Source organism: Pecten maximus, chromosome 12, assembly GCF_902652985.1.
Source record: "Pecten maximus chromosome 12, xPecMax1.1, whole genome shotgun sequence".
Taxonomy (NCBI): Eukaryota; Metazoa; Mollusca; class Bivalvia; order Pectinida; family Pectinidae; genus Pecten; species Pecten maximus.
This window is the reverse complement of record NC_047026.1, coordinates 38,581,524-38,605,195: the sequence shown is the minus strand read 5'-3', so window position 1 is coordinate 38,605,195 and position 23,672 is coordinate 38,581,524. Positions and strand designations below refer to the sequence as shown.

At 36.7% G+C, this 23,672-nt stretch overlaps 1 protein-coding gene across 1 annotated transcript in view; it reads right to left on the bottom strand.

Annotated features, from left to right (window-relative positions):
- Window positions 1–2,455: 2,455 nt before the first annotated feature.
- The window catches only part of LOC117339028, a 146,809-nt gene continuing 125,592 nt past the window's right edge, over window positions 2,456–23,672 (bottom strand). Inside the window, 23 exon segments of the mRNA XM_033900392.1 lie at window positions 2,456–2,721; window positions 4,660–4,792; window positions 5,162–5,401; window positions 5,740–5,886; window positions 6,129–6,359; window positions 6,716–6,844; window positions 7,144–7,340; window positions 7,679–7,781; window positions 8,318–8,473; window positions 8,740–8,903; window positions 9,590–9,714; window positions 10,255–10,393; window positions 12,641–12,736; window positions 13,034–13,215; window positions 14,939–15,056; window positions 17,230–17,344; window positions 17,637–17,786; window positions 18,209–18,325; window positions 19,499–19,606; window positions 20,710–20,814; window positions 21,402–21,524; window positions 22,218–22,432; window positions 23,088–23,589. Coding sequence (XP_033756283.1) covers window positions 2,591–2,721; window positions 4,660–4,792; window positions 5,162–5,401; window positions 5,740–5,886; window positions 6,129–6,359; window positions 6,716–6,844; window positions 7,144–7,340; window positions 7,679–7,781; window positions 8,318–8,473; window positions 8,740–8,903; window positions 9,590–9,714; window positions 10,255–10,393; window positions 12,641–12,736; window positions 13,034–13,215; window positions 14,939–15,056; window positions 17,230–17,344; window positions 17,637–17,786; window positions 18,209–18,325; window positions 19,499–19,606; window positions 20,710–20,814; window positions 21,402–21,524; window positions 22,218–22,432; window positions 23,088–23,589 — 3,726 coding nt within the window. The 3' untranslated portion in view covers window positions 2,456–2,590.

Here is a 23,672-nt window from a genome sequence, read left to right as displayed (position 1 = left end):
TTACAATTTTGAAATGATTTAACTAAATAAAAATCCTTTTCACATCATGAACAACATTTCACTCAAAAACAAAGCTTTTTTCTTTTGATAAAATAATGAAAAAATTATTGCTTACTTCAATCCTTTGGATTTTCCATAATAACCATGTTATATTCAGATATTGATCCCCTACTAAACCAATAATTCTGTAAGAAAATGATTTGTTATGTTCTTTACATTTAAATTATATTATCAATTTTGTTTTATCGAAGTTCATACACTATATGATTATATTATATAAAATTTAAACCCCATTGTTATATAGCCCCCTTGTCTGATACTGTTATTATGTACAATTTAAACCCCCTTGTCTGATACTGTTACTATATAACCCCCTTGTCTGATAGTGTTACTATATAACCCCCTTGTCTGATAGTGTTACTATATAACCCCCTTGTCTGATAGTGTTACTACATAACCCCCTTGTCTGATAGTGTTACTATATAACCCCCTTGTCTGATAGTGTTACTATATAACCCCCTTGTCTGATAGTGTTACTATATAACCCCCTTGTCTGATAGTGTTATTATATAACCCCCTTGTCTGATAGTGTTACTACATAACCCCCTTGTCTGATAGTGTTATTATATAACCCCATTGTCTGATAGTGTTATTATATAACCCCCTTGTCTGATAGTGTTACTATATAACCCCCTTGTCTGATAGTGTTACTATATAACCCCCTTGTCTGATAGTGTTATTATATAACCCCCTTGTCTGATAGTGTTATTATATAACCCCCTTGTCTGATAGTGTTACTATATAACCCCCTTGTCTGATAGTGTTATTATATAACCCCCTTGTCTGATAGTGTTACTATATAACCCCCTTGTCTGATAGTGTTACTACATAACCCCCTTGTCTGATAGTGTTACTATATAACCCCCTTGTCTGATAGTGTTACTATATAACCCCCTTGTCTGATAGTGTTACTATATAACCCCCTTGTCTGATAGTGTTATTATATAACCCCCTTGTCTGATAGTGTTACTACATAACCCCCTTGTCTGATAGTGTTATTATATAACCCCATTGTCTGATAGTGTTATTATATAACCCCCTTGTCTGATAGTGTTACTATATAACCCCCTTGTCTGATAGTGTTACTATATAACCCCCTTGTCTGATAGTGTTATTATATAACCCCCTTGTCTGATAGTGTTATTATATAACCCCCTTGTCTGATAGTGTTACTATATAACCCCCTTGTCTGATAGTGTTATTATATAACCCCCTTGTCTGATAGTGTTACTATATAACCCCCTTGTCTGATACTGTTACTATATAACCCCCTTGTCTGATAGTGTTATTATATAACCCCCTTGTCTGATACTGTTACTATATAACCCCCTTGTCTGATAGTGTTACTATATAACCCCATTGTCTGATAGTGTTACTATATAACCCCCTTGTCTGATAGTGTTACTATATAACCCCCTTGTCTGATAGTGTTATTATATAACCCCCTTGTCTGATAGTGTTACTATATAACCCCCTTGTCTGATAGTGTTACTATATAACCCCCTTGTCTGATACTGTTACTATATAACCCCCTTGTCTGATAGTGTTACTATATAACCCCATTGTCTGATAGTGTTACTATATAACCCCCTTGTCTGATAGTGTTACTATATAACCCCCTTGTCTGATAGTGTTATTATATAACCCCCTTGTCTGATAGTGTTACTATATAACCCCCTTGTCTGATAGTGTTATTATATAACCCCCTTGTCTGATAGTGTTATTATATAACCCCCTTGTCTGATAGTGTTACTATATAACCCCCTTGTCTGATAGTGTTACTATATAACCCCCTTGTCTGATAGTGTTACTATATAACCCCCTTGTCTGATAGTGTTATTATATAACCCCATTGTTATATAACCCCCTGGTCTGATAGTGTTATTATATAACCCCCTTGTTATATAACCCCCTGGTATGATAGTGTTATTATATAATCCCCTGGTCTGATAGTGTTATAAGGCCTGTGACTACAAATGCTGATGTCATCAGTACTCATTACACTGGTGCATCGTTTATTCAGATTTTTGAACTCGTCACTGCCACTGTTCCTCCTTATCTTAATGATTTGTTTTCTGCACAACATCCTGAATTCTTATTTGATGACGTGAAAATTTCTAAATTGGAAGTGAAGGAAAAATGACTGAATAGAAACAATTGTAATTAAGAGTAAAATTTGGTGATTCCTTGAAATCCAGAAATGTATTGATCAGTAGGACTATACTCCTAAAACAAATTACCAGTTGCTAAATGAAGTTCATCATTTTCATGTAACAGGCAGATGATTTGATAAAAAAGTGATTTCCTGAGCTGTCATAACTTCTATCAGGACAATATAACATGATAGAGTAAAATGTAACTTTCCAAAACAGAGACAAATGCAGGTAACTTCATCTTCAATCCCAGTATGTTTAACAAACTCTTTAATCAGGGTAGGTAACTCTTGTATCATAACTACATCTCTCTCATTGTTCAGTCTTACTATGGCCTCGTACATATATATAGAAACACAATGTAGAATTATAGCTTATCATCTTGAAGATTTGGATGAGAATTTGGCTGAAAACTTCTTGAGCTTGGATGAAGTCTTTGGTGTAGTTTGCTGAGATAAGAGAGCTTGACTGAGGTCTGGAAATATGGAGGACCCACCGCTGGAGGAACCTAAAAGTAAAGGAGGAGAAAAACAGTAGAGAATCTTAAAGTACAAAGGAGAAAGACAGTAGAGAATCTTAAAGTACAAAGGAGAAAAATAGTAGAGAATCTTAAAGTACAAAGGAGAAAAATAGTAGAGAATCTTAAAGTACAAAGGAGAAAGACAGAAGAGAATCCTAAAGTACAAAGGAGAAAGACAGAAGAGAATCTTAAAGTACAAAGGAGAAAGACAGAAGAGAATCTTAAAGTACAAAGGAGAAAGACAGAAGAGAATCTTAAAGTACAAAGGAGAAAGACAGTAGAGAATCCTAAAGTACAAAGGAGAAAGACAGAAGAGAATCTTAAAGTACAAAGGAGAAAGACAGTAGAGAATCTTAAAGTACAAAGGAGAAAGACAGTAGAGAATCTTAAAGTACAAAGGAAAAAGACAAGAGAATCCTAAAGTACAAAGGAGAAAGACAGAAGAGAATCTCAAAGTACAAAGGAGAAAGACAGAAGAGAATCTTAAAGTACAAAGGAGAATGACAGAAGAGAATCCTAAAGTACAAAGGAGAAAGACAGAAGAGAATCTTAAAGTACAAAGGAGAAAGACAGAAGAGAATCTTAAAGTACAAAGGAGAAAGACAGTAGAGAATCCTAAAGTACAAAGGAGAAAGACAGAAGAGAATCTTAAAGTACGAAGGAGAAAGACAGTAGAGAATCTTAAAGTACAAAGGAGAAAGACAGTAGAGAATCTTAAAGTACAAAGGAAAAAGACAAGAGAATCCTAAAGTACAAAGGAGAAAGACAGAAGAGAATCTCAAAGTACAAAGGAGAAAGACAGAAGAGAATCTTAAAGTACAAAGGAGAATGACAGAAGAGAATCTTCAAGTACAAAGGAGAAAGACAGAAGAGAATCTCAAAGTACAAAGGAGAAAGACAGAAGAGAATCTCAAAGTACAAAGGAGAAAGACAGAAGAGAATCTTAAAGTACAAAGGAGAAAGACAGAAGAGAATCTTAAAGTACAAAGGAGAAAGACAGAAGAGAATCACAAAGTACAAAGGAGAAAGACAGAAGAGAATCTTAAAGTACAAAGGAGAAAGACAGAAGAGAATCTCAAAGTACAAAGGAGAAAGACAGAAGAGAATCTTAAAGTACAAAGGAGAAAGACAGAAGAGAATCTCAAAGTACAAAGGAGAAAGACAGAAGAGAATCTTAAAGGACAAAGGAGAAAAACAGTAGAGGATCTTAAAGTACAAAGGAGAAAGACAGAAGAGAATCCTAAAGTACAAAGAAGAAAAACAGTAGTGAATTGCAAAGTACAAAGGAGAAAGACAGTAGAGACTCTTAAAGTACAAAGGAGAAAGACAGAAGAGAATCTTAAAGTACAAAGGAGAAAGACAGAAGAGAATCTTAAAGTACAAAGGAGAAAGACAGTAGAGAATCTTAAAGTACAAAGGAGAAAAACAGTAGAGAATCCTAAAGTACAAAGGAGAAAGACAGAAGAGAATCTTAAAGTACAAAGGAGAATGACAGAAGAGAATCCTAAAGTACAAAGGAGAAAGACAGTAGAGAATCACAAAGTACAAAGGAGAATGACAGAAGAGAATCTTAAAGTACAAATGAGAAAAACAGTAGAGAATCTTAAAGTACAAAGGAGAAAAACAGTAGAGAATCTTAAAGTACAAAGGAGAAAGACAGTAGAGAATCTTAAAGTACAAAGGAGAAAGACAGTAGAGAATCACAAAGTACAAAGGAGAAAGACGGTAGAGAATCTTAAAGTACAAAGGAGAAAGACAGAAGAGAATCTTAAAGTACAAAATATGAGTTAAGCATGATGAACCTGAAAGTTTTTAAGAATATGAGAAAAATTTTAAGAGTGTCTGATAGGAATACAAAACAATGAAGTTGGAAATGTTTCATACACCTCTGAATGTTATGTTTAGAGCTTGGTTCATATTTTATACCTGAAGTTGCAGAACAGAAAAGCTCCTTCTCAGGTGGCACGGATGATGACTTGGATAGACGTTTCGTACTCTTCTGTTTTGCGAGGTTTCCTTTGTCCGATTTGATCTTCGCTGATTTTCCTTTCTTCTTGTCCTGCAGGTGAAAGGGCTGGACTAATTTAACATTTTTTTTCAATTCTCTTATATTTATAAACAAAAAAAGTCCTCGAAACTTTCAAATTTGTTCATTTTAAAGTTTTTTTCCCATAAACTTTTAAATTATTGTTAAAAGTTAGAAAGTCCCCACAATACAAGTCCAATCACTGATATGGGATTTATGGAGGATACTTTAACATTACAAAGGGAAAATATTTAAGAAAAACTAAACATAGTTTAAGTTGATAATATAAAACAAATTTAGCAAAGAACTATATATTAAATTGGTATGGCCAGACCAATATTAGAATAAATATCAGAATGAAATGTTAAGAAATTTTAGAGGAACTGACAGAATAAGATATACCTGATTTTCACTGGATTCAAATTCTGCATAGTCCATGATCACAAATTTGCCATTGGTAATCCATTCTGATTGGGCTGTATAGACATTTTCATCAGGTGAGAGAATTCTTCGTTCTATATGTTCACCACTGTGGCGCCGCGTGTGGACCCCCAGTGACTCTGCAGCAGTCATCTCCAACTCCTCCACCAGCACCAGTTTACGTAGATTGTCTGTATCAGTCCGATGTGCTTTCATCATAGCCTAGCATCAGGGGAGATAATTCATGATTTCAAAAAAAGATATTTGATGAATTAGGGAACACAACCAAGGATTATGAATTGCTTTCTTGCAATGTTAGCAATATTACTTAAATATTGAGAGAGACAAACTGAAGATTTAACAAAAACATGTTTGGTTATATGCTAAAAACCCATTACAGATAGGATCTACAAAAGGAAACAGAATGAAAATCATTTCTAACCCATGGAGCTGGCTGCACTATAATCCAGCTTTTAAGGTTAAAGGTCATAGTTAATTGTTAATATTTTCTGCAGTGTAACATTTATTTCTTTGTGAAAATAATATAGTGGTTTATGAACCTGTGTGATGATGTCCTGGGCTGTGCTGGAGGTGGGAGCTTTGAAGATGGTGTAGGGTTGGTCTGGCGCTACGTTGTAGACACACACCAGAAACACCTGTTCCACGCTGTCCCAGTCGGCAGTATCGGCAGACTCTTCCACCTTCCGCTGAAAACAGATCAACACATCATTGATTGTTCTGCCACAAGTGGTAAAACAATGCAAAAAAAAACAACCCCAAAATAATGGAAAGAGCCATGAGTCTGTATAAATCTGTGCAGTAATGCAGTATTGTTATGAGAGATCAAATGGTTTCTTGCTCATTTAGAGGTAAAAATTCGGCCTCCATTTCGCAACTGTACAAATCATGAAGACAGTATGTTTATCCTCACAAACACATGGACACATACTCTATGTTCAATGGATAACATGGTGGTCATCCATGCCCGACTGCTCGGATCATCGCTCAGCTTGCGGAGAAGGAATTTACCAGCTCCCTTCCACTGGTTCTGGGCAATAAGAACTTTCTCCATCATATCCAGTATTCTCTGTGACATAGAGCGCTCCCAGCCACTCTGTACCTCCTCAACCAAAACATAGTCAGTAACCTTCTCCTCCACACGGCCAGCCTTCATCAGGGCCTGCGGGACAAAATCAATCACTGTCAGTCATAGTACAAGGGATGTTCATGTTTCATTCCAGATACATAACATTGAACACCTGTGTTAAAACACTCACCTGACCATGACTAATGAAGCAGCATGGTGTCAGTGCCTCAATATATCCACTGGTACATAATTAACATGTTTGGAATGTATAGATTTTCACTACAAAACTTATCAAGTTTTGATTTATGACATTAGTATTTTAGAATATACTTTGATTTATCACATCAATGTTAGTTATCAGTTTAATTAATTGACATCTGTTTCATGGTGTTTTTTTTTATTCAAATGTATTTCATCGTTACATTTATGTTAGAGTTGCCTCCCCTTACCTGAGCTATGGTTTCATAGACCGTCGTGTCCTGTGTAACTTTGAGTATGACATATTTATCAGGAGCGTTGACTCCAAATACACTGATGAAGAACATTCTACGCTTCACTCTGGCTCCTGTGGGACTCAGCTAAATCAGAAAAAATTAGTATAGAAACCAAAAGTCGTAAAAAGTCTGAAAATACAACAAAATATAGTAGTTTTATTTTGTCCATAACCATATATTTTCTTCATTACAATGCCATGTAATTTCATTTTCATCAGCAATAATATTTAGATTGTTTTTTTATCTTCAGTTTTCCTATATTTCTATAAATATGTAAAAATCAAATTCCTTAGGGTTTCACTATTACAACCGTAAAGTTATCACCATTTTTAAACAAATCTGTTGTCGGCAAACTTAACATAGTTTAGCAATTTACAACATACTTCTTTGGTGTCCTTTTCATTCATGTCCTTGACCTTGGCGAACACTAGGCGGCGCTTGGCTGAGGCACTGTCGTGGCCATTTATATCGTGGGAGGAGCAGGCTAACAGTGACTCTTCCTCATGTTTAGAGTTTATAAACACTGTGGCTAGCTCTAATGGCTGATTGGTTGGACTTCGCAACCGAACATGGCGGTATCCTTAACGTAAAATAAATATCCGTAATCGTAAACTTTGTATTTAATAAAAACACTATTGGCACATTTAATTCAAAATACCAATTTATAATTTTTTTTATTTTAAAAATAATTTGGACTGTTCAGCATTGAAACTTGTGTTTTTTTAAATATTTTTTTGTAATTTCTCCGAAAACTTAGATATATGATTATTATCTATAAACAAAGTCACCAACACTCCAAACAGTGTGTATCACTTACGATTCCCTAGGATGCTCTGATAATAAAAACATAACAAATATTTTCTGAAAAGAGTTGTTTATAACTTTCTTTATCAACTGAAATCTGGCAGGTTTCAGTACCTGCACGAAGGCACTTGAGTGGAATGATACGCTGCGAGACCATATGGCTTGTGTTGGCATCCACAACGACGAATCTTAAAAAGGCAAGGTCTGCAAACATCACCTAGGTAACATAAAATGTATGTTACAGTCCCTTTCTGCCCTTGATTTTTCTTTAAAAAGCAAACAATTTTGACACACAGTCTCTTTTTGCCCAAGATTTTTCTTTAAAAAGCAAAACAATTTTGACATACAGTCTCTTTCTGCCCTTGATTTTTCTTTAAAAACCAAAACAATTTTGACATATAGTCCCTTTCTGCCCTTGATTTTTCTTTAAAAAGCAAACAATTTTGACATAGAGTCCCTTTCTGCCCTTGATTTTTCTTTAAAAACCAAAACAATTTTGACATACAGTCTCTTTCTGCCCATGATTTTTCTTTAAACACCAAAACAATTTTGACATATAGTCTCTTTCTGCCCTTTATTTTTCTTTAAAAACCAAAACAATTTTGACACAGCTAACAACCTTTACATCCTCTATTTTCCAGTAATTTCTTTCCATGTTTAAGGTTTGACATTAGTTTCCATTAATTCTACTTTCTATTGCTCTCCCTATGCTTATCCAGACTGATCCTACTGAAATCACACTTTAGTCCTTACGTGGAATGTGAAGTAGTCGTTCCAGATGGGGTTGAGTGCGTTGCGCGGTACAACCTTTGTTTTGTGTTTGGCACAGTCGACTGGTATTCCAAGCAGTTCCACCTCTATGTATGTACTTGCCGTATGATTATTACTGACGTACTGACCAGATATCACCTGTGGTTAAAACAACAGTAACATTCACAGAAAACCTGAGGATACACAATAATTCTAAATTCTTAGTTATGTCATTCAAAGAATTGCCAACTTATTGAAACTCTAGCTTTTTATACCGATATCGCAAAAGGGGCATATCTCCTAGAAAAAAATCATAAAAGCTGGTGGAGAATACACGTAGTATTACTCCAGACTTTAGGTAAGACCTATCGCTGTCTCTTAAAAAAAACACTGATTGTCCCAAGGGCTGAGTGTTGAGTACTTACATGAATGGTAAGAACAGTAGCGTGAAGACCATCAAAAGTCTTGTCCCAAGGGTTGAAGTGGTTGTACATCATGTGACTTTTATCCCACATAGTGGCAGGCTTCAGGACATATCCACTCTGTCCATTCTGCTCGAACATGGCCGTGTTGAGTATCATCGCTGTGTCTGAAAAATACAGCATCAATGTTATGTGTAATATCAGATTTATCCAAAATCTAAGTAAAACCTGTGCTGTAATTTATTATAGTACCTTAAAGAAAATAATTCAAGGTCAAAGGTAAGTTAGGGGAGAATTAGGTGATTCTCAACATAAGTAAGAGGATTCTCAACATCCAAGATAGTTAAGTTAGGGGATTCTAAACATCCAAGTTCTTCTTCACTGTGGACTGTTGGTCTTGTCAGCATGTTTCAACTGCTAAATATTATCTCACATACTTCACAGAGTTATTCGTAAATCGATCACACGGGGGGGTGGGGGGTTAAGACAGCTGGTATGCGCTATATGATGCGGCTCACAATAACGTAACGTAATGTCATCCTTTTATGTTGAGTAACCATGTCGTAAATGATGATGTCATTAATTTGGACGCACATTCCAAGGCCCATTGCAAAAACTTGGCAAACTCTTACACTCGGGTTGAGATATCCCTGTCCAAGGAACAGACCCACGTTAGATTCTATTGATATATAAGAGGAATGAGCTATCTCTGTTTAGAAAGGCACAATATTTCTTATTCTTCAGGATAAAACAATAATAGTACTGAAGTAAAAAGAAAACCACATATCATGACTTTCATGGTTCTTCATATGAAACAATAAAGACAATGTGGATGGCAGTGGGAGTAACTTACCCTCTGTCTGGTAGTTAAGGGCAACCATCTGAATTCCAAAGGCCCAGAAAATGACTGGATTGAAATTGGACGAATCAATTCTCATGCCAGCAGGGTAAGTTCTCATCAGCTGTTTCTCTGTATGAGTAGGAACAGTTAAGGAAAGGAAATCTAGAAAGTCTTCTTATAAAAAAAAAGTTAACTTTATACAAAATGGAGGATTCTGTTCATCATGTCACTACAATATTTTTTGATATATAAGAAATCTAAAATAGTGATATTCTAATATATATAATATTTAGTGATGTCACAATGCGATGTAAAGTTATGATGTAACAATTCGAACCTAACAACTATATCACATGCCATTCCATTCTGGCCCCTGCTAAAAATAGTAACAGTGACCTTGACCGTGACTAAATACCCTGAATCTTGAACTTGTCCGAAGTATTATGGTCCGATATCACTGTGTGAAGTTTGATCAAAATCCCTCAAGGAATGAAGTCGTTAGAGCACTGACAAACTTTGGCATTACAAACTTTGGCATTACAAACTTTGGCATTACATACATACGTAAAAGATGGACGGAGAGGAAACCTATAGACCCTAGGGACTAACACAAGTTATATAATGGATGTCATGATCCTGATAACAGGGTAAGTATGTGGTATATCTGTAAAGGATATTTAATGACACCGATGGGGTTCCTTCTACAGTGTTGTTTTGCCTTGCTTTCATTTAAAGAGGACACAAGGTAACATGGCGGAGTGCTGTCTGGACGACGCTGACGAGAATAGCCAGAGAAAATGTTCATGTCTTGTTTATCTGTGTAAAACAAAAAACATAACTTCAAAAAAAAAGTTAGAAATAAATATCTGCTATTATAGCAGTTCTTGAATTGTCATCAATTATCTATGTCATAATGTCATTATTACATATTGTAGCACAATAAAATGTCAACAGGATTATCTCCCTGTATCAGTAAATTTGACAGGATTATCTCCCCTGTATCAGTAAATTTGACAGGATTATCTCCCTGTATCACTAAGTTTGACAGGATTATCTCCCTGTATCAGTAAGTTTGACAGGACTATCTCCCTGTATCAGTAAGTTTGACAGGATTATCTCCCTGTATCAGTAAATTTGAAAGGATTATCTCCCTGTATCAATTAGTTTGACAGGATTATCTCCCTGTATCAGTAAGTTTGACAGGATTATCTCCCTGTATCAGTAAGTTTGACAGGACTATCTCCCTGTATCAGTAAGTTTGACAGGAATATCCCCCTGTATCAGTAAGTTTGACAGGATTATCTCCCTGTATCAGTAAGTTTGACAGGATTATATCCCTGTATAAGTAAGTCTGACAGGATTATCTCCATGTATCAGTAAGTCTGACAGGATTATCTCCCTGTATCAGTAAGTCTGACAGGATTATCTCCCTGTGTCAGTAAGTCTGACAGGATTATCTCCCTGTGTCAGTAAGTTTGACAGGATTATCTCCCTGTATCAGTAAGTTTGACAGGACTATCTCCCTGTATCAGTTAGTTTGACAGGATTATCTCCCTGTATCAGTAAGTTTGACAGGATTATCTCCCTGTATCAGTAAGTTTGACAGGACTATCTCCCTGTATCAGTTAGTTTGACAGGACTATCTCCCTGTATCAGTAAGTTTGACAGGATTATCTCCCTGTATCAGTAAATTTGAAAGGATTATCTCCCTGTATCACTAAGTTTGACAGGATTATCTCCCTGTATCAGTAAGTTTGACAGAATTATCTCCCTGTATCAGTAAGTTTGACAGGATTATCTCCCTGTATCAGTAAGTTTGACAGGACTATCTCCCTGTATCAGTAAGTTTGACAGGAATATCTCCCTGTATCAGTAAGTTTGACAGGATTATCTCCCTGTATCAGTAAGTTTGACAGGGTTATCTCCCTGTATAAGTAAGTCTGACAGGATTATCTCCCTGTATCAGTAAGTCTGACAGGATTATCTCCCTGTATCAGTAAGTTTGACAGGAATATCTCCCTGTATCAGTAAGTTTGACAGGATTATCTCCCTGTATCAATAAGTTTGACAGGACTATCTCCCTGTATCAGTAAGTTTGACAGGATTATCTCCCTGTGTCAGTAAGTTTGACAGGATTATCTCCCTGTATCAGTAAGTTTGACAGGACTATCTCCCTGTATCAGTTAGTTTGACAGGACTATTTCCCTGTATCAGTAAGTTTGACAGGATTATCTCCCTGTATCAGTAAGTTTGACAGGATTATCTCCCTGTATCAATAAGTTTTAAAGGACTATCTCCCTGTATCAGTAAGTTTGACAGGATTATCTCCCTGTATCAGTAAGTTTGACAGGATTATCTCCCTGTATAAGTAAGTCTGACAGGATTATCTCCCTGTATCAGTAAGTCTGACAGGATTATCTCCCTGTATCAGTAAGTTTGACAGGAATATCTCCCTGTATCAGTAAGTTTGACAGGATTATCTCCCTGTATCAATAAGTTTGACAGGACTATCTCCCTGTATCAGTAAGTTTGACAGGATTATCTCCCTGTGCCAGTAAGTTTGACAGGATTATCTCCCTGTATCAGTAAGTTTGACAGGACTATCTCCCTGTATCAGTTAGTTTGACAGGACTATCTCCCTGTATCAGTAAGTTTGACAGGATTATCTCCCTGTATCAGTAAGTTTGACAGGACTATCTCCCTGTATCAGTAAGTTTGACAGGATTATCTCCCTGTATCAGTAAGTTTGACAGGATTATCTCCCTGTATCAATAAGTTTGACAGGACTATCTCCCTGTATCAGTAAGTTTGACAGGATTATCTCCCTGTATCAGTAAGTTTGACAGGATTATCTCCCTGTATCAGTAAGTTTGACAGGATTATCTCCCTTTATCAGTAAGTTTGACAGGATTATCTCCCTTTATCAGTAAGTTTGACAGGATTATCTCCCTGTATCAGTAAGTTTGACAGGATTATCTCCCTGTATCAGTAAGTTTGACAGGATTATCTCCCTTTATCAGTAAGCTCTGTATCTATATTAACACTTGACTATAGATAACTGACCAGAGACAAGAGGTGGGGTTCCAGGATTGCTTCCTAAAAGGACTTTCTTGCCAGCTGGTTTCTTCCTCATGGAGGTGTTTGGGCTGACAGTTAATCCTTCACCAGGAAAACATAAAAATCAGGAATGAATCTTGTTGTAAAAACATCATAGAATAATAATAGTGTTCCACAATTGTTAAATAGGAAATGTAATTGAATGTTGAACAAACTTAAAAGACATTCAATAGTCAACCTATTTGTAAATACATCATAGGATCCATTTCTTGATCAAACAATCTTAGACAGTTGAGTATAACTACTGCCAGCGTATAGATATATTTCAAATTAATCCTCCCTGAGTTTGATGGCTAAAGGAGATATAGAACAAGTAAATATAACTCCTGTATGACTTACCCCTGAACTTGATGGCTTGTAGATAGATAACAAGATCAGACAACTCTTTGGCTATCTGGCTTGCCTTTTTCTGTTTAGTTTTTGGGGGCGTCTTCATTTCCTGGATATCATCCTCAAACTGCCAGTCAAGGTCCGGATGGCTCTTTGGACGAGTCTTCTCTCCAAATGATCCAGAGGATGGTCTGATTGAAAATATTAAATTGAACACTTTTTGATGTGTTAATTTATAACGTATCACCCTTGATCTCACCAAGAATAACAATAGAGAATCATTATACATAGAGATGAAGGGACAGACTAACTGATCTAGGCTATAATTGACAGAGAATCATTATACATAGAGATGAAGGGACAGACGAACTGATCTAGGTTATAATTGACAGAGAATCATTATACATAGAGATGAAGGGACAGACGAACTGATCTAGGCTATAATTGACAGAGAATCATTATACATAGAGATGAAGGGACAGACTAACTGATTTAGGCTATAATTGACAGAGAATCATTATAGATAGAGATGAAGGGACAGACGAACTGATCTAGGCTATAATTGACAGAGAATCATTATACATAGAAATGAAGGGACAGACGAACTGATCTAGGCTATAATTGACAGAGAATCATTATACATAGAGATGAAGGGACACTAACGATCTAGGCTATAATTGACAGAGAATCATTATAGATAGAGATGAAGGGACAGACAAACTGATTTAGGCTATAATTGACAGAGAATCATTATATGACAGAGAATCATTATACATAGAGATGAAGGGACAGACAAACTGATTTAGGCTATAATTGACAGAGAATCATTATACATAGAGATGAAGGGACAGACAAACTGATTTAGGCTATAATTGACAGAGAATCATTATATGACAGAGAATCATTATACATAGAGATGAAGGGACAGACGAACTGATTTAGGCTATAATTGACAGAGAATCATTATACATAGAGATGAAGGGACAGACGAACTGATCTAGGCTATAATTGACAGAGAATCATTATACATAGAGATGAAGGGACAGACGAACTGATCTAGGCTATAATTGACAGAGAATCATTATACATAGATATAAAGGGACAGACGAACTGATCTAGGCTATAATTGACAGAGAATCATTATACATAGAGATGAAGGGACAGACTAACTGATCTAGGCTATAATTGACAGAGAATCATTATACATAGATATAAAGGGACAGACTAACTGATCTAGGCTATAATTGACAGAGAATCATTATACATAGAGATGAAGGGACAGACCAACTGATCTAGGCTATAATTGACAGAGAATCATCATATGACAGAGAATCATTATACATAGAGATGAAGGGACAGACAAACTGATCTAGGCTATAATTGACAGAGAATCATTATACATAGAGATGAAGGGACAGACAAACTGATCTAGGCTATAATTGACAGAGAATCATTATACATAGAGATGAAGGGACAGACAAACTGATTTAGGCTATAATGGACAATGTGATACATATTTATTGTACTATAGTTCTATCGAAGGATGCCCTGATTCGGGGGGATGGGGAAAGATGGATAGATTTATGGATGGACACACTGGATCTGGAGGATGGAGTTTGTTGGATGGACAGACTGACACCATAATCTGGGGACATGAACAGTTGGACCACAGGTTCTGAGGGATGGAGCTTGTTGGATAGACAGACTAACACCTTAATCTGGGGGACATGAACAGTTGGACCACAGGTTCTGAGGGATGGAGTTTGTTGGATGGACAGACTGACACCATAATCTGGGGGACATGAACAGTTGGACCACAGGTTCTGAGGGGTGGAGTTTGTTGGATAGACAGCTTAATACAGGATTAAATGTGACAGATGACGGGAGTATTCTGTTGTCAGATGTTGTCTTTACCTTGACTGGTAGTCCAGGAAGGAATCTGTTCGAGCTCGTGACCCAGAGCTACGTCCCTTGTCATCCTGTTCTCCAGTCTGACTATCTTGACTGTCGACAGATGTCCTTAGTTCTTTCACTGTAAAACAAAATATATATTATCAGAAGATATGTTTTGTTTTGGAAAAAGTTAAACTGTAAAAATAACAAGAGGCCCATGGGCCTTAACGGTCATCTGACAAACACTTACACTTACAGCAGGGACACACCCCTCAATCCAGCATTATTAAATGTACCATAAATTATTTATCGCAGCCAGTTATGTTTTGGATCAAATTTGGTTTTTATCCATTTAGCTTGTCCAGGAAGAGCAGCATCATAAAGCAAAATTTTAGCCAAGTTCCCATTTTTGGGGCATGCCCCTCTGTCCCAATGGGTCAGAAAAGACTCATTTATATCAATTAGGATTGCCTTTCCCCAATGATGTTTCATACTAAATATGGTTGTAATCAATTAAGGCATTAAGGAGGAATTGCATTTTTAAGAAATGTTTAACCTAAGCGCTCCTTTTGCCCCATCTTTTTTTCCCCAGGGGTCAAACCTGTCTCATTAAAAAATATGATTGCCGTCATCTTATGTTTCACATCAAATTAGGTTGTAATCCACCAAAAGGTTAGGGAGGATTAGGATTTAACAGCAAATATTCACCACCCTTTTGGGGCCCTGCCCCTCAGGCCCCAGGGGTCACACTAGCCTCGTTTATATAAAATATGACCACCCTTCCCAAAGGATGTTTTACACCATATTTCGTATTAATCCACCCAAGGGTTAGAGAGAAGTAGGATTTATAGCAAAAATTCACCAAAGTTCACCTTTTGGGGCCCCGCCCCTCTGGCCCTAGGGGTCAAACCAGCCTCATTTATATAAAATATGATTGTCCTCCTCCAATGATGTTTCACACCAAATTTGGTAATAATTCACTATGGGGGTTAGGAGGAGTAGTATTTTAAAGCAAAATTTCATCAAAGTTCCCCTTTTGGGGCCCGCCCCTCTGGCCCCAGGGGCCACACCAGCCTCATTTATATAAAATATGACCACCCTCCCCCAATGATGTTTCACACAATATCTGGTTGAAATCCACCAAAGGGTTAAGGACGAGTAGGATTTTATAGCAAAATTTCATCAAAGTTCCCTTTTTTGGGCCCGTCACTCTGGCCCCAGGGCTCACACCAGCCTCATTTATATAAAATATGACCACCCTCCCCCAATAATGTTTCACACCAAATTTAGTTGTAATCCACCAAAGGGTAAAGGAGGAGTAGGATTTTATAGCAAATATCCACCAAAGTTCCCTATTTGGGGCCCGGCCCCTCTGGCCCCAGGGGTCAGAGGGGCCTCATCTATATAATCTACTTTTGGGTTTTGGAGGAGTAGTATTTTAAAGCAAAATTTAATCAAAGTTGCCCTTTTGGGGCCCGCACCTCTGGCCCCAGAGGTCACACTAGCCTCATTTATATAAAATATATGACCGCCCTCCCCAAATGATGTTTCACAACATATCTGGTTGAAATCCACTAAAGGGTTAAGGAGGAGTAGGATTTTAAAGCAAAATTTCATCAAAGTTCCCCATTTGGGGCCCCGCCCCTCAGGCCCTAGGGGTCACATCAGCCTCATTTATATAAAATATGATCACCCTCCCCAAATGATGTTTCACACAATATCTGGTTGAAATCCACCAAAGGGTTAAGGAGGAGTAGGATTTTATAGCAAAATTTCATCAAAGTTCCCCTTTTGGGGCCCCGCCCCTCAGGCCCCAGGGGTCACACCAACTTCATTTATATAAAATATGACCGCCCTCCCCCAATGATGTTTCACACCAAATTTAGTTGTAATCCGCCCAAGGGTAAAGGAGGAGTAGGATTTTATAGCAATATTCACCTAAGTTCCCTTTTTGGCGCCCCGCCCTTCTGGCCCCAGGGGTCAGACCAGCCTCATTTATATAAAATATGATTGCCCTCCCCCAATGATGCTTCAAACCAAATTTGGAAGTAATCCACTCAAGCGTTAAGGAGGAGTAGCGTTTTGAAAGAAAAAGTTTACGGACGGCGCACGGCGGACGGCGGACGGCGCACGGCGGACGACGACGGACGAAACACGATGACTATAGGTCATCCTGACCCTTTGGGTCAGATGACCTATTAAAATCAGAACACACATTTCTGTTTTATTTTGGAATATGTTGATAAACGTGTAATCCTGAGTGAATGCTCTACTGCTCTATATATAAATGTACATTCTCGTCTGTAACTCACCATCACCTATCTCATCTTCATCTTCATCATCATCGTCATCATCATCAAAGTCATTGATAGAGATAGATGTGCTCTCAGTTGAGACCATGCTGTTTGTTCTGGGACAGGAGGGTACCTATTGACACAGAAACAATAGAAATTATTATCATTTACATGACAACCAACCATAAACCAGCAATTTATTATAATGTGCTCTAAACAGCTATGATCATTTAAGGATGGCCTCCCCTGGGTATTGTATAATGTCCTATAAATAGCTACAGTCATTTAAGGATGACCTCCCCTGGGTATTGTAAATAAAGGTAAATTTTTTTCCGTTTAGCAGTTTTTTATTTACTCCTTTTTAATAACTAAAAAAGGAACACAACTGTATGCAAGTTGATAGATTATAATTTTACCCTAGTTACCTTTTTCAGGGTGTAGCTTTCCTGGTGACGTATCTTCTTGTACTTTACGAGGATTTTAAATTTGAGCTGGCATGGTGATGGTAACTGAGGATCTTCACAGAAGTCCGACTCAAAAAGGAATGTGGTCACCAGTTTTTCTCCAAACACACTCTGTAGGACATTAAACCAAAGTTTGAAAATATTTTGATTAGCAATCATTGTTTCCATGGGAATTGTCAGTTAAAAGCTATACCATCCTACATTTGAATTGCATATCCTATGAATTTGAAAAATGTGCTTTAGAAAAGTATCCTTCTGGTACTGTCTACAAAATCTGAAGTGAATCCAGGTAAATCTGTGAAAGGTGTTGATTTTACAAATGTAAAGGGGCATAACTCCCTTTAATTGGGCAGAAAGAACATCTGAAAAAAAGGTGTAATCATTATAGTGAGAAACTTAATGGAGAGAGTTGCTTTCACAATTAACTCAGGTGGGAATCTGACAGATGGAGAGGAATCCTATTATTCTATTCAGTGACCTTGACCTTAACACCCAGAAACATAAACTCATCGATTTTTCTGAGAAGGTCTCACCTGGAAAATCAGAGACATCTTCTGCTGCTGGAGGATAGAACAATGGTTCTCTATGGACATGATCACTGGGTAGGGTGACATCACAAAGGCACTCTTGTTGATGGCCTCCACAACAGCCTAGCAACAAAATCACACTGTCCATTATCTTCCAACATAGTTATGTAAAATACATTGCACATCCAAAATACTTGTTATAAATATAAAGAAACTGCAATAAATGGTTTTGTATTGTGTTTATCCTATAAACAGCTGTGTTCATTTAAGAACAGCCTCCCCTGAATATCATTTAAGGATGGCACCCCTGGGTATAGTATAATGTCCTATTAAACAGCTATGGTCATTTAAGGATGGCCCCCCTGGGTATAGTATAATGTCCTATTAAACAGCTATGGTCATTTAAGGATGGCACCCCTGGGTATAGTATAATGTCCTATTAAACAGCTACGGTCATTTAGGATGGCCTCCCCTGTGTATTGTATAATGTCCTATAAATAGCTATAGTTATTTAAGGATGGCCTCACCTGTGTATTGTATAATGTCCTATAAATAGCTATAGTTATTTAAGGATGGCCTCACCTGTGTATTCATCCTATAAATAGCTACGGTCATTTAGGACGGCCTCCCCTGGGTATTGCATAACATCCTATAAATAGCTATGGTCATTTAAGGATGACCTCCCCCGTGTATTGTATAACGTCCTATAAATAGCTACGGTCATTTAAGGACGGCCTCCCCTGGGTATTGTATAACATCCTATAAATAGCTACGGTCATTTAAGGATGACCTCCCCTGGGTATTGCATAACATCCTATAAATAGCTTTGGTCATTTAAGGATGACCTCCCCGTGTATTGTATAACATCCTAAGGACAGCTTTGGTCATTTATAGGATGGCCTGTAGTGAGTACAATCATAAAAATCACAAAGAGCATTGATTTAATTAACTATAAACTTTCCTGTTTACAGTATGTAGAATCAATGACATCAACAAACAACAAAGTAATTAAGGGTTATCATTTAACACCTGATGATCCCTGTTAAGGACACAGTGCTATAAAATCAATTGTGTTCATAAAAACTGATCTAAATTTTCAATAAATATGCATAAATCTGCCAAAACTACTCAGGACAAAAAATCAATACAATATGCACTTCTTAATAGAAAAAACAGCCGATAAGATTCAGAGTTGTCCAGACATGTTCAAACTGACAGAGTGACAAATTACAGATGATTCAATCCCAGTTCACCTCCATTCCCCACTTAATTACTGAGTTTATGATCCTCACTCACCTTGAAAGATATTTTGGTTGTGAGAGTGTGGCCATGGTAAATAATTGGCATACCATCATCTCCATCCCAACAGTCTAACTCTACACAACGGCCGCCCATCAACAACACCTGAAAACAAAACGACACATTATATATGTAAACAACAATGCCCATCAACAACTTCTGATATAAACAACACAGCCCTCATCAACAACACCATACAACAAAATAACAAAAACAACAAAATCAACAACACTTGAAAAAAACAACACAGCTAGTCCATCAACCACTCCTGAAAAAACAGATTCAGATTCAGATATGTTTATTAAAGTGTCACGTATTGATACATAAAATATACATAAAATACAAGCATAATTTCATTAAAAACGTTAAAATGCATCAACACCCAGCCATATTTGGCTTATGAGACACTACTGCAGTAAAATCTTGAGTGTCAATTAATACTAAGACTTATTGATAAAAAGTTTTGTCTTCTTTGGTACATATCAAACAATAACCTGGCGACATCTTTTTGCAAATTATCTTCTTTCATAAGAAATATTAATTTATCTTTGCTGTTTAAAGCATGAAAATTCTGTAAATTAGCTTCTGCTTTATTAAAAACTAAAAGTCTGAAAAAACAACACCCATAAATAACCAACACCTGATAACAACACAAACAAACAACACAACCCATCAACAACACCTGAAAACAAAACATATAAGCAACACAGAAACCTATGGAAAACAAATTGATATGCAGGGCAACAAGATGACATAAACAACACATAACATATGGGAAAAACCCACAAACAACACACCCATCAACAACACCTGAAAACAAAACATATAAGCAACACAGCCAATCAACAAAACCTAAAGAGAACAACAGATATAGACACACATCCCAACACCACTTGGCAACAAAATTACATAAACAACACAATCAACAACACTTGAAAAAACAACACAGTCCATCAACCACTCTGAAAACAACACAAGCAAACACAACCCATCAACAACACATGAAAACAAAATATACATTTACAACAAAATTAACTAACAAGTGAAAACAAAACAACACCTGACAACAACACAACAACACCTGGCAACAACACAACATATGTAAATGAACAATACAAAATCTTATGTAATTAGTTTTATTACAAAATAATATATATATATAGGCATAAATATAAACAAACAAGGTATACCTGTACATGTATAATTACCTGGCTGTAGAGATCAACTGAGGACTCCCCTGTCAGCTGGTGGCCAGTGAGGTACGTGTTGTGTGAGGATGCTATATAGTAGTGAGACAGAGGATGGTCCATGTCCTGTAGTGATCAGATTATATACAAAGTTACGCAGGAAAAACAACAGAGAATACAGATATGATAAAAAAATCAACTGTAATTCTAGCTTTATGTAATATTGATAAGCCAGGGCAAAAATTAATGAAAATATATATTTGCAAGTAGACTTTTGAAGAAAAACAGGACAATTTTTAAAAACAAGATGCTCCATAAGGGTTAGCATCTTCTGCCCTATCAACAATACCCACCATACAAGTGTAGGTACAACCTGGATAATGTCACCTCTTAAAATAGGAAAATGACTATGGCACCATCAGGAATATCTGAACAAGCTTAGCATGGAACAAGTTTGACTTCACATTCCGACGAGGAAATAGTATATTTCAAAATGAAGTCAATAAAAATCATTAATAAGTACATTGTATCACATTTGCAGCAATGATAGACTGAACATAGATGAATGCAAAGGAAGAGGCATAGAAAGTAAAATAATTAAAATTAACAAATATTGAAAAGTTCGGTATATATTTATTTGGATTTTTGTTCATTAAATTCACTGACCCGAAGAGGATAGATAACAAAGAGTAATAAATGCTTTAATTTTCTACCTCATCATTGTGTTTGGTTTTTTCGTGAAGGTAAGCATAATTATCCTTATCCATAAGGTATCGGGCAAATCCTTCAAATGACAGGCAACAGGTTTCCCTAAGAAATTTGTCTGGCTCGTGGCGCTGAAAAAGTAACCAAACAAAAATCTGAGTAACAAGTCTCAACATCCAATCAATATGAGGCAAATAACGTCAAAAGAATCATCAGCCAGCAAGGTTTAGTCAAGTCTTTTAATCAATAATTACAGGAGATCTCAGAGGGATCTTATATATAGAGCCCATCATTGAATGATCCATATCAGTCAAATGAAAACCTGATCTTTTTCTCTTCTTTTCCCTTCTTTCACTCTTCTTTCAAAACATTTAATAACTTTATATGACATGGTATAGCAGGAACAACCTGCAATTGTCAAAATCCTAGATGGCTGCCTGTCAGCATTTTTTTTTTCCAATCAGTTCCAAAATATTAAATATGTACAACTAGGTACCAACGAAAACTTACATATGAAATATGAGAAAGATTTCTTCAACCCTTTCTGAGAAATAGCTACAACAAACTTCAATTATCAAAATCCAAGATGGCCACGTGTCGGCCATGTTGTTTTTCGATCTGTTTCAAAATGCAATATGCACAACTAGGGACCAAGGAAAACTAACACATGAAATTTGAGAAAGACCCCCTTAGTACTTTCTGAGAAACAGCGATAAGAAGAATTGTTTATGGAGGGTCTAACGAAGGGACTGAGGGACAGACGGACGGATGGATTGATGATGGTGGGCTAAAAATGAGTCTAACAATATATAAATTAACTATACCTGTATGAGCTCTATGATTTCCTCATCATCTAGATATTCCTCCTGGTGGTCTCCCAGAAATTCGCGGAACTCCTTCAGACCGATACACCTGTTCTGTGAGGTATCCACTCCGGCACAGTTAGCCACGATACTTGCCACTGCGATGGCGTCACAGATCTTACGTCGCTGCTGGCTGTCTTTTGTAAGGTCTAAGGCATTGTTTCTAGTAATTATGCCTGAAATGTAACATCCAAAACTGTTCAATCTGGCCTCTAACTCTTACTGATGAAACTCCCAGGTCATATAGTTATAACTGTAGGATAATTAAATTTAACATCTAAAACTGTTCAATCTGGCCTCGACCTCTTACTGATGAAACTCCCAGGTCATATACGTATAACTCCAGGATTGTTAAATGTAAGCTTCTCATTTTCCATTTAAATGATACCATTATTTGTGAAACTTCTTAAAAATTCTGAGACAAATAAATTAACTGCACAACTAACTTAGTTTCTCATGAATTTTCATGAACTTGAGCCATATTATAGGGAGAAAAAATTAACAGGGTTTGTCTGTATATGAAAATATTTTTTGTATTTAAAGGAAGATATCTACTCTTTAAACACATTTTTAATGGAAGTCTATATATAGTAACAGCAACCATGACCTTGGATCAACAAAGTTTTTGCTTGTAATACTTTTGTTTTTTTTACACTTAGTTTCATTCATATTAGAGGAAAAATTTATCCACAAGAACAAACTTTTTATTGATAAATTACATTGACCAGAAATGGTGGAGGGATTGTTTCACTATGATCAAGCTGGGTGTAAATATAAACAGATGATAATTCAGTGATAAATTGATCCAGACAGAGGACAGGAATAACTTACATGTGTCATTACTGGCGGAATTATACGCATGTGTCCTGAGGGCTGTCGGAATGTCTTTACCTGGCGTTGGTTTCATTGTCAATGCCAGCTGTTCATACAAGTCCTTGAGATCTCGTCTACATCGTAGACTAAAGGATTTAAACAGATCTACAAAATCCAGGAATGTCAGTTGAGAAGAATCTGTAATTGGTGTCATTTTATTGTCGTTGGTACGCATACCCAACGACATACGACGACGCTTGGATCGATAACGGTTTGTAAAACTAAACGTCATACTTCTAGGTCTGAAACCAAGGCTTGGACTTCCACTTGGCTTTTGAGTGCTCTGATTCTGATGTAAGTTTGGATCACTTGAACATGGCACTGAAGATTTGCTGAGATCTGATAACTTGTTTTTACGAAGTGGACTTGGCGTCCGGTGCCCTTTTTGGGATGACATTTTCTGTAAGTCTGATGAAGACATATTGGGGGCTATAGATACTGATCCTCGAACACTCGACTCCTGCAAAAGAAAAGAAATTAATTTCTCAAAATAAGACTGATGCATGCCAAAAGTATTACTTGGAGCACCAAACTTGGTTTTTA